This window comes from Colletotrichum destructivum, chromosome 8, assembly GCF_034447905.1.
Source record: "Colletotrichum destructivum chromosome 8, complete sequence".
Lineage (NCBI taxonomy): Eukaryota > Fungi > Ascomycota > Sordariomycetes > Glomerellales > Glomerellaceae > Colletotrichum > Colletotrichum destructivum.
The window spans coordinates 193,192-204,803 of record NC_085903.1 but is presented as its reverse complement, the minus strand read 5'-3'; the positions used below and the strand labels follow the sequence as shown (position 1 = coordinate 204,803).

Sequence of the window (11,612 nt, the reverse complement as noted above, 5' to 3'; positions counted from 1 at the left end):
TCGAGGCCCCTTTCTCCTCTTCTTTTTTCCCGAATTTATGGTACACTAATCAATTCCAGACCCAAGCAACGAGATAAAAAAACAGACCAGATGGGGGATGGGGGGAAAGGAGGCGAAGGGAGAGGTGCGAGTTAAGTGAGCTGATCTGCTGGATGGGGATATGACGAGAGCGCGTGCACGCCGCTGGACGACGTCAACAGTCTGCCGGTTCGGCGAGGCCATTGAACTTGGATTTTTCTTTTCTTTTTCTTGTATGTGTGTGGGGGAGGCAAGGCACTGCCTCTCATTCTGTCTATCGTGATTTTTTTTATCATTTTAATTCCCCTTTGCCAAGTTCGCGGTTTTACACCAGTAGTTTGTTGGTGTTTTCAAGTTTTGGTGTAGTTGATGCATTATAATGGTCTCTTTGCAACAATGCCTACATGCGCTCGCTCTATGGACGGCTGTTATTTTCTCTTCTTGTTCCTTTATTCTGATTGTTTCTATTATTTAACTCATTATTTTCACAATGAAATAGGCTGCCTCTCTCAGGCGTAATAGGAAAATGACACTTGAAGGCCGTATTGTGAAATGCCTGGATTGTCTTCATATGCCCTTCTTCTCATCCCGTGTAAGCCACACTTCTTCCATTGTCGTAATTAATAAATCAAACAGGGATTTTTTTTTTTTTAGTTTTTTTTTTAACCCTCCTCCCCCACCTTTCTCCAGAAGTTGTTAAAAAAATTGTTGGACAGTTTCTATGCATACGTGTCCGGTAGTTGTGCTGTTGGTGGTGCCGTCGATGCACGTTGTGTTGGTACATCCTCGGAATCGGAATGGGGGAAAGGGAAAAGGGAAATTGAGAATAGAGGAGGAGGAAAAAACAAGATTCGGGGAAACGGGCGGGAACGGAAGAAGTCTAGGTAAACTATTGCCTCTCTTCTCTTCCCTCCTCTCTCTCTTCTCATTTCCCTCCCCCCCCTTCCAATGCCTCGCCCCCAACGCCAAATCGTACGTTCATAATTGCTTTTTTCCTTTCTCCTCACCCCTGATCCGATGTAGGGTTTAGCCGAGGGAGCTCCAACAGGAAACCCCCCCTTAACGCACCAACAGAGAGGGGACCAAGAAGGAGAAAGAAAAAGCAAGGAAGAAAAAAGATCGCCCAACCGAGCGAGTCCAACTTGCCCCCCCCCCCCCCCCCCCGCCTCCCCTTCCAGTCTACGTACGATCCCTGCAGATGTCAAAAGAACGGACACTGTGACCCTAGTCTTAGACGACCCGGATCGAAAAAGAAGCTCGAGAGCTCTCTCTCTCTCCCCACAGCCTCCGGGACCGAACATATTCAAGCGGCGGGGGTGGGTGTATCAGCTGGGCTGCCTGGCATGGGACGTTTTTGGGGGTATGGGAGGGGTACGATGTACAGAGAGCAATATCGGATAGATCCCTCCCATTCTCCATCCCAGAGGGACATGTATCTCCACTTGGCGCGATCAACCAACGACAGCATCACCAGTGGGCAGCAGCCGTGCCGCAGTCGCCATTTTATCGACCAGTTCTTCAACCATCCATGGGGAGTAAAGAACACAGAGAACTACAGAGATGGAAAAACAGAGAGGCATGAAAAAGGGTAGGTTGGGTTGGGTTGGGTTGGTTTGCTCTTCCCGGATATGGCATTCGGAAACAGGAGTGCACAGTTTCCAAGGACTAGTTCTGCTCCCCTCTCCCCGGGTTCGTTCATTATACATAGATCTTGGCGGGAAAGGGTGAAGGGGATCGATCCAAACGGAACGAGACGGCGAGATAGGGCCCTCTCCCTCCTCGTCCAGTATTCCCCCCATGTCGAGTCCTAACCCAATAGGAATGAGCCGGTATCAGACCTCTCCTCAACCCCCAACGCATGAAGATAGCCAGATAGGCAATAGGCAGATAGTCAGACAGAGCGAAATAGAGAGAAAAGAAGAACAGGCTTGGGCTGTACAGCCCTCTCCCAGGGCTGGTTGCTTCCGAGTAAGGATAGAACAGGCAAGGATGACAGCGATACGCAGCCAGCCTAGACGGTTCCCCAGCATGGGGGAGGAGACAGTTAACCGGAAATGGACATGGAGATGGCAGGGCATGGGATTTTTTGCAGTGGTATCCTTTTTTGTTGGTGTTGTCCCCCCCCCCCCCCCCCCGTATTCTTGGCTATCGTCAACTCTGCTGATCCATATCCGTCCGGTCTCGCCTCTCTATCTATCCTCTTACTCTCGTTTTCGTGCCGCAAAAGCCGCCGCGTAAATAATACATTTTTGGGGGGGGGGGTCGTCTTCGTCGTCGTCCTAACAGACGGAGGGAAAAACAGGACGGGATCACCGTACCGTCGTCCATGCTGGCCTACTCCTCCTCTACTCCCCTCCCATCCGGCCCCTCCAAGTGGGAACCCGCATATTCGATCCCGTTCTCTTTCCTTTGCCTGTCTTCCAACACTTTTCCCCAGTGAACGCCAAGAACGTGGAAAAGAAGAAAAAAAAGGAGCAGAATGAACAAGTTTGGTAGATGACCGTCCGCCGGCCGCGTCGTTGCGTAAAGAAAAAAAAGAAGGCCACTCTCAGATGCATTAATACAAGCGTGGGGGTTCAAGCCCCCATTCTCCTCCCCCCCCAGTACACAATCGCAGGCCGAGGCCACCCTCTTTTTGTTTTTACATCTGGGCGTCGGATCCCCAACCGTAAATGACATCGTCGGCCGGGGGCGACGGGTTATACACCCCGGACACGTCGGCCAGGCCAAAGTGCTGCTGCTGCTGCTGCTGGAGCTGGTAGGGTTGGGGAGCCACCCCCCCCTGGACCCCGTTGGCGCCGCCCATGAAGGCCACGGGCGCGATCGTGTTGTTGCTGGCCAGCGTCACGGGCGATATGGGGCCGACGCCGCCCATGATGGGGTTCGTCAGGTGGTGCTGTTGCTCGGCCCTCTGGCTTCGCCTCCGCATCTCGCCGGCACGCGTCTGGTACCCCTGGATCTGGGCCGCCGAGTACGTGTAGTGCTGCTGGAGGTGCTGCTGTTGCTGAGCCACTGCTGCTGCTGCTGCGGTGGCGGCGGCGCTGGTGTTAGTCGGGCCGCCTATGACGGGAGATAGAGAGCCTGTTTGCGAGCGCTGACGTCTGGCGTTCCGGGCAGAGGTGGTCGCCCGGCCTCCGCGGCGGCCCGAGATGGCGCGCCCGGGCATGGAGCGGTTCGGGTAGTCGGGGTTCTGGTAGTGGGTAACGGTTGAAGAGCGCGGAGGGCTGTTCCGTCTGTTGCTGCTGGCGCCGCCCACACCTCCTCCTCCTGCTCCTGATCCTGCTCCTCCCGAAGCTGTGTTTCGGCGGGAGAAGAGGGCGCGGGAGGAGCTGCGGTTGCCGTCGCGGAAGTGCGTCGTCGGCCTGATGTCCTTGATATACTGCGGGTTGAGGTACCACTCCGACACGCGCTTCTCCGTGCCCGTGCCGTTGCCATTCATGTGGGGGAAAATTGCTTGCAGCCTTCTCTTAAACGCCTAAACAGTGGTCAGCAAGCCTGAGGTTTCTTCTGGGGTTTTGTGAAAGGATCATCAAGGTGAGTTTTGTCTCTTGGTCATGCATGATGCTGCGGTCACGCTCTCGACTAGCAAGGGGTGCTTGGTGGCTTGAGCATGGGTGGGCATGCCTGGGATTCATTCCCCCCCCTACCCCCAGGAGACCATGAAATGAACTATAGAGGGGGATTGGGGAGGGTAGAGGAGAACGAGACCAACACCATAGGTGAGAATATCACAGTAGAGGCAGACAGAGTGACACAGAGAGAGGAAGAGCCAACTCACTTCGTTCATGCTGAGGTTGTGGCGGATGCTGTTCTGCCACCCGGTTCCCTCCGTCTTGTGAGGCTTGTCAGTGTTGTCGCGGAACCACTTGTACAGCTCCTGCAGGGTCATGGAGTGGTCTGGGGCGTGCAGCAGGGCCCGATGGATGAGCTTGGCGTAGGGCTCCTCGCCGCCGGCGCTCTCCTTGGACGCCGCTGACGCTCTCGGGGTGCTCGTGGGTGGTGTGATGGTGCTGGTACTGCCGGTGGTGGTGGTGGTGGCGAGAGGAGGAGGAGGAGGGGGGATCACGTCCGGCTCCACACTGAAGTCTGCGTGGAAGGACGCCGGCGAGCCCGTGTAAGGGGACCCGGGGGCGTCCGTGGCGGGCGAGGACTCGTACTGAAATCGCTCGCTCTCCAGGTGGCGCGCGTCGAAGCCCTGCGGGTGAAAGGCCCCGTTGTCGTAGTGCAGATGGACTTGGAGGTCAGCACCGTGGAGTTCCTCTGGCGACATGGACATCGAGTTGCTGAGGCCGTCATAGACGGGCTCCTGGGAGCGAAGGGGCAGGTCGAACTGGGCGGCGCTAGACGTGGTAGGGGGAGAAGTCTGGATCGCGGCGGGCCAGGTCCGGGGCGAGAGAACAGAGGGGTTGTAAGATGCTGCTGCTGCGGAAACGGCCTGACCACGGTATGAGTAGTTGACGTTGTTCGCGTTGCGACTGTCAAAATCGTCGGCCGAAATGGACTGGGGCGAGGACCAGGCCGTCTGGTTCATGCTCGGTGAATGATACTGCTGGCTGACGGCAGAGAGCTGGTAGTAGTTTTGTTGCTGGGGGTCCTGGACGGGGAACTGGCGCTGATGATGATGATGTTGATGTTGGTGTTGTTGTTGGTGGTGATGGTGTTGCTCGGGAGTCATAATGTTGTAGTTTTCCATTACGTCCGTCCTGATGGCCAAGGGCGGTGCTTGCGTGGTGCTGATGATGTGGTGGTGCTGGCGGTCCATGTCACCACCGGACATGATATGCCCTGGTTGTGAGGTGCTCGTCGTCATGATGCCGGAAAGCGATGCCGGACGAGCGGGAAGCTGACGGATTGTGGAATCAACGCAACGATGCCTGAAACAAGATCGCACAAGTTTGGGCGGGATCTAGGTTTCAAGACGAGAGCGGGAGAGGAAGAGAGAGTGAGAGGAACAGATCAAGATGTCACAGACACTCCTTGATGTTGGATATTATGAAGATGGGAAAACAGTGAGGAGGAGGGGGTGAGTAAAGCGAGCAACGACAAGTCTCGAGGTTGAACAATGACGAGGTGAGACAACAGGATAAATGATGATGATGGACTGAATCTTGATGGGGACGGCTTGATATGGAATAAAGAACGTCCCAGAAGAAAGTTTCTCGAGGGAGGTGGGAGAGGGGGAAGGTTATTAATGCTCCGGGACAACGTGTTGGTGATGTGGGATGAGAGACGGACGGTTCAGCAGTAGAAGAATAAATAAAAAGATTGAAGAAGTATTGATGGTTGATGAGAGGCTGCCCCGAACATGGGTTTCAACCCCGTTGAATTTAACTGACGAGAGGCAGGGAGGCGTTCCTCTTCTCACCACTGACTACTTACTACTTACGATTGATACCCCATGTTGGGTAGAGGGGGAGGAGGAGGAGACACACAGAGAGAGAGTGTGTGTGAGGGACGTCGTGCTCGTGCAAGGGAATAGACGCATGCCGCCCATTCCGGCCGTCGAAGTGTGTACAACCAAAGAGATACGTACTGACCTAGGGTGAGGAAGAGAAGGGAAGTAGGCACTGTAGACAGAGGACAAGGGTATTGGGAGTCGTAGAGATGAGACTGATATGAGAGAGAGAGAGTGAATGAGTGAGTGAGAGAAGAGAGAGTGAGAGATGGGATAGACAGGGGGGGGGGGCGTGTAGATTGTAGAGTGAGTAGGAGAACAGACATGGGGGCGAGAGAATCGGAAGGGCAGGGTTAGACAAGGGTAGAGTACAGGTAGGGTAGGGTAGGATAGGGTAGGGGGGTGCGCCTGTTTAACCGACCATGTGGATATCGAGCAATCGGCCTGCCAGCTCATTGCTTGGCCTGGTCTAATGTTGTCTTCCCGTAGCCGCGGCGGCGCCATGTGTGCCTGTACGTGTGTGTTTATGTGTGTGTGTGTGCTGTGTGTTGTATGTGCGTGTGCGTCTCTGTGTGTGCCTGTGTGTATGTTGCGTGTCTGCTTGCTTGGCCCTTGTATATGCTTGTTGATGTATATGTGTGTGCGTGCCTAGGTGCATCTGTCTGATGTTCATCGCCCGTATTGCCCGCTTGCCTCCCATGTCCACTAATCCGTCTCCGGCTCTGGCACCTGCGTCCCTCTCTGCATCCGTGGCCGTTGCCCATATATGTGCATTAGCTAGATGAGGAGCACTGGATGAGGACCGGTCATTCAACATTCACTGCATATTTGCAGAGAGATATGCGGCAGCCGAATCTTCTGAGAACCTAAAACACACACACACACACACACACACACACGCATACAAACGCAAACGGACGAGGGGCGGAGAGAGCGCTTGGTTGTGGCTTTCCGCTGTCAAGCAAGCCTTTTCTCTTCTGGAGCAGCCGTCAAAGTCCGACTGGGATCGTTGACCTTCATTTCTCTCTGCTCCATCGAGGGCAATGTTGGAGAAGTACCTCCCCCCCTCCCCAGCAGCCCACAGAGCGGGTATCACCTATCACCTAGGGCTTGTTCTCCATGCGGATGATGAGATGATGGGCAGCCGACTAGCAAAGAGTGGTTTGTAGCAGGCTGCTGTGGTTGGGGGCTGGGCTGGACTGGGCTGTGAAGCGTCCCCCGTCCAGACATCTCTCTCCGATCTCTTTTCGGCTCCTTGTCCTCTCATCTTCTTCCTCACCCTTCTCCACATATCCTCTCCATCTCTCTGCCGCGAGAGTCTTGTGTATGTGCGTGTGTCTGTCAATGCCATGACCGTTGGAGCTAGCGACGCCACCACAAACCCGTAGCTCATTCGTCAAGAGAGGCCGACCCATGATCCAGGCCGTCTGCGTGCAACCACCGCTTTGATAGCAGGAGGGGAGTGCTGCCCCTCAGTGACCAAAAGAACGAACAAGGCGGTCACATCGGGCCCAGCCAGTCCCTTGCCTGCCTATCCGGGGGGCGCAGGCGGCAAAGGGAAGAGAGAAGATAGATGTCGACAACGGCAGCATGGTAGCATGGTACAAGCCATGGGCCTGAGCCTCACACCAGGCGAACCAGAGAGAGAGAGAGAGGAAGGGAGAGAATTATAGAGAGAGAGAGAGCTATGTTGCACACGTCCACATCCACTAAGCCACCCAGACCGAGTTGGGCGGCGACAGAAAGTGACAGGGCCCCCATTGTACAAAGGTACAGACCGTCCGACCAGACGACGTAGTTTTGTCGTTGGCATGGCTGGACCGAGGTCAGCCAAAGAAGTCCCAGTCAGTCGCTTGTCCCTCTTCGGGGAGCATTCTGCAGTAAGTAAAGCAGCAGCAGCAGCATCGGCAACAGCAGAATCAGCACTACAACCACAATCACCACCACCACCGGCGGCGGCGGCGGCAGCGGCATCCCATCCCGGGGAGCAGCAGCAGGTACATCGGCCGCGTGCATTGACTTTGGCGAGAGAGGGCCAATCACTCGTCGTCACGGCCATCAGCGCCGCCTCAGATACCCTCTAGTGTATGTCTCGATGAGGTAGCAAGGCGGTCGGAAGATCGGTCTACCGAGCTGCCAGCCCGCCGACATGTAGATCATTGTCGCATTCTACGGTTTTTTTTCGACGCCTATTCAAAAATAAGGGGGAAGTGGAGATGCAGTCCCGTCTGGGCCGAGATGTCGCCGCTTGCTTGGGAAGAGAGAGAGAGATCGAGAGAGCGAGAGAGCGAGAAAGAGACAGAGAGACAGAGAGGGAGCTGTTTCGAGTTCCCCTGCCTTAATTCTCTTCTGCCTTTTGGGTGCATGTACATGACACAGGGAAGACCGATCATCTCAAGTTAAGGAGTGTGTGCTGCCCACGGTCCTCTTCCTGCCGTTGCCGCTCGTCACGATGCCCCGAACCATTGCCATTTCCGTTGCCATTGCCATGGCACATTGTCTATAGTCCATGGCCGAGGCTCGCCCCCTCAAGACCTAGTCGGTGAAAGGTTTGGATCGTCGACGTACGGTAGTGGTTGTCACTCTGTCACTCTGTGTTTGTATTCGATGTATTCGTAGAGGCGAGAGGCAAGGCAAGGCAAGGCAAGGCAAGGCAAGGCAAGGCAAGGCAAGGCGTGGTGGGCAGGGTCGAGGTGGGTTCTGCTGCAGTGGTGTGGATATCAGTAGCTAGCTGCAGCCATTGTATTCCGATTCCTGCCAGGATAAACTCATACAACTATGCTCCTCATCATGTCAGTTGACCCAGGGTGGGCGGCATAGCGTCGTGGGGGCCAGGGAGGTGCACTACACACACAGTATTCGTAGATGCTGGGCTCGGAAGAGACCCGTTGGCTAGTCCGGTAAGCCCTAGTACCAATGGTTACACGACGAGGTGAGAAGGACGATGTTGATTAGTTGGAGGCGAAAGCTATGGTCGCCCGTGTATTTGTGCTTCATTCTCTCGTCTTCCCACTCCCTGGCTTGCGGCCAGTGGCGGTCGATCGGTTGCGGTACAGTACTCCGGTCAGCATGTAGTGCGTAGTCTGTAGTCTGTAGTGTATGTATCTTTCGGTGAAACTGCGTGCGGCAGAGACTGACAAGAGAGAGAGAGAGAGAGGGAGAGTGAGTACATGGTACCGACGTCATTGAGAGCGGCGAGCAGGCGATGAAGAAGAAGAGGAAGAAGACAAGGAAGTTTAAGATGAGGCGAACGAGTGCGATCCAGATGGCAGTCCCAGATCTGAAGTGACCCGGCTCTCGGTCTAGGTCGGCCGAAAGACTCGCAAGAACGAAACCAAACCCAAACGCGGCTCCCATGTGCATCATGTACTCTCTCTTCGCACAACTGGTTGACTCTGTTACATCTACGATGCATCGTGAGTATACGAGCACATCTCCTTCTCCCCAGCCCCATGTCCCAGGGCCATTCATTACTTCCGATAGTAGATCTGCGGGTGTCATCATGTCAGTAAAAGAAAAAGAAACAACGGCAGCAATCAGTAAAGCAGAGTGCGAGTGGGTCTTGTCCCTTACCTTTTTGAATTGAAAGTGCAGTTGCAGGATGCCCTGCAGGGAGATAAGATTAGCTCAACGCGCCATGTACTGGGGTGGACGGGGGAGGAGTTAAACGAGGACGAGGACGATGAGGAGAAGAGAAGGAGGAGGAGGAGGAGGAGGAGGAGGAGGAGGAGGAGGAGGAAATGTGACAGAAATAGAATAAGTAGAGAAGTCAAGAGGCGCGCGTGTAGGCGGTTGATACTGGGCGGTGGCTCGCGGAAAACGAGTCGGCCGAGTTGACCGAGTTGCCGTCTCTTGGCCTGTAATCCTCAAGTATGTCTGCGTCTGCGTCTGCGTCTGCGTCTATCTCGGCATCCCATGACCATCTGAGGGAGGGCCGGTTCCTTCGAGAAGTGGCGGCAGATGATGGAGTGAGCTAGACGGGGAATTGGGGGGGAATGAGAGGAGAGAGAAAGAGACAAGGGGCACAGCTGTGCGGGCGCACTTTTGCAGCTCGTCCTCATGCAGATCGTCCTCCATCTCCTCCTCCTCATGCCTCCCCTCCTCCCCCCTGCATGATCTCTCCTAAATCATCTTTGTGCTCTCCCTCTATGCAATTGTGCCATGTAGACTTCGCCATGGGGTTTAAGGGGGAAAAGGGGCCACGTGAAGGCAGTACAGACAGTGTAGACAGTGTAGACAGTATGTATGCATGGGCGTAAACGGCATGGACAGAAGACAGAAGGCGTAGACATACCTTGTCGAAAGAGCTCCGGAAGCCGCGGTCCCTCTTTGCACTGTAATCCCACTCACGATCCACGATGCGGAATGCAATGTCTTCGTACGGCGGCCCCGCGATGAAACGGATGAGGCACGTGTCCTCCTCTCCTGCAGCTGCAAAGGACTCTCCCCTTTTCCTCCCGTGTTCTCGAATGATCTTGAAGGTGGGTGCCTTTGTCTTGTCGATCAGCTCGGGGTAGAAGATGTTGAACTTGTAGCCCTGGACCACCTTGGGCGGCGGGTTGTCGTGGTCGTAGTGCGTCTGGTTGTACTTGTTCCATTCGTAGCCCATCTGCACCCGGTTGAAGTATCTGGGCTTCCTCGGACGGTACTTGTCCGCCCACTGCGGCTTCGACGTGCTGGCGACGGTCTCCTCGGCCGTGAATATCTCCTCGTCCTCGTTGACGCCGCGTGCCACCTCGCGATCGTAGAGCGCCTTGGTGGCCTGCGAGAAGTCTTCGTTGCCCGTCTGGGCAAAACGCGCCGTTCCCGGTGGTGGCGCACCACCTTGCGGTGCACTTGAAACAGGCACCGCCTTTGTGTCGGCCCTACTGGGTTGTTCAGATGACGGGTTCCGGACGGCCGCAGGGCCCGAAATAGACTCGGCCTGCACTGGGACGACAGAAGCAGAAGCGGCGGCAGCAGCAGCAGCAGCAGAAGCCTTTGTCGGGTCCTGCAGCTTGAGCATGGCAGCTTTTCTCTCGCTAATTGCTTCGTACACCTTCTTGAGCTTGGCCTTGGCCTTCCACACCAGCAGGCTGCGAAGGAGCTGCTCCCAGTAGTCGACGTCGATGTCGTCATTGGAGCGTAGTTTGGCCTTGATCTGGGACTCGAGGGCGTCGAGCTGCTCGTACGTCTTGGGTCGCAGGATCTTGTCGACGTCTTCCGACACTGTGCTGACGACCCGGGCGTCCGGGCCCTGCGGTTTCAGCTTCTGCCGCCTGTCAGCGCAGATGGTTTGCAAGGCCCTCCAGTAGTCGCGGTTGCGGTCGTTTTGCTCCAGGGTGTGGTAGGACGTCATGTCAGCGTCCAGCTCCTGGAGCTGTGATTCGCCCAGCCCCTGCAACACATCCTCTGGAGACGGCACGTTGATGTGCAGGTCGGCATCGTCGTCGTCGAAGACGTCTCGATCCGAGTCGATAAAGCGCAGATTGAAAGCCAGGAGATCAATGGGCTTGGCTCGGCCTTCCCGAACCCGTATGTCGGCCTTCTTCTTGGCCTGTTTCAGAACGAACTTGTCTTCGTCGGCGACAAACTGCCTCGACTGCTCGTCCTGCGTCATGTAGCTCGAACTTTTATTCTGACGTGGCGGTCTCGAACTCGGAGTCGACGAGGGATGGGGGTTCGAGGGCTTGGTGATGCGGTTGTTGGGGTCGCGTCGCGGCGACGCAATGTCTCTATCTCTCTCGCCGCCTCTGCGACTGGGGGACCTGCGCCCAGACAGCATCGCTCGACGGCCCGGGTCCATGTTTGCTTACGTTCGTAAGGGAGGCACCGCAAGGAAAAGGAAAGAACGAGAATCGACAACAGAGGTTTGAGTGTCAGATAAAGGGGGTATGCTTTTCCGTCGTAGACGTTGACGTTGTTGTGAAGGTCGCAAGTTTTTTGGGGCATATCTCGTCGCCGTCGCCAGTTGGGTTGCGGGAGCCGAGGAGCTGAACGGCCAGAACGTCATCCTTATCGATAAGATCACGTGTCGGCATTTCACCGAACTGTTATGGATGGTGTACACCGAGACTGACCGAGAATCTCTCCAAAATAGGAGGAGCTGGTGAGGTGAAGGGAAGCGAGAGCTCTAGCGCACAATCATCTTCGAGCAGCCAATCAAGTTGGCCTGCATTAGGCCAGGGGGGGCACCTGGAGTCCCAAGAGCCCCTAAATC

General features: G+C 55.5%; 2 protein-coding genes across 2 annotated transcripts; both read right to left on the bottom strand.

Moving 5' to 3' along the window:
- Window positions 1-2,659: 2,659 nt before the first annotated feature.
- Window positions 2,660-4,828, bottom strand: CDEST_11906 (Putative Fork head domain, winged helix-like DNA-binding domain superfamily; the record flags this gene model as incomplete). Its single annotated transcript, XM_062928062.1, has 2 exons — window positions 2,660-3,493; window positions 3,797-4,828. 2 exons carry the CDS (start codon window positions 4,826-4,828, stop codon window positions 2,660-2,662), a joined length of 1,866 nt encoding a protein of 621 aa, XP_062784113.1.
- A 3,232-nt stretch (window positions 4,829-8,060) lies between these two features.
- CDEST_11905 (Putative splicing factor cactin, central domain-containing protein) lies at window positions 8,061-11,369 on the bottom strand. The gene is made up of 3 exons (XM_062928061.1): window positions 9,708-11,369; window positions 8,987-9,019; window positions 8,061-8,901 (listed from the first exon to the last, which is right to left on the bottom strand). The coding sequence occupies exons 1-3, from the start codon at window positions 11,196-11,198 to the stop codon at window positions 8,884-8,886; spliced, it is 1,542 nt and encodes a 513-aa protein (XP_062784112.1). The 5' UTR covers window positions 11,199-11,369; the 3' UTR covers window positions 8,061-8,883.
- Window positions 11,370-11,612: the final 243 nt, after the last annotated feature.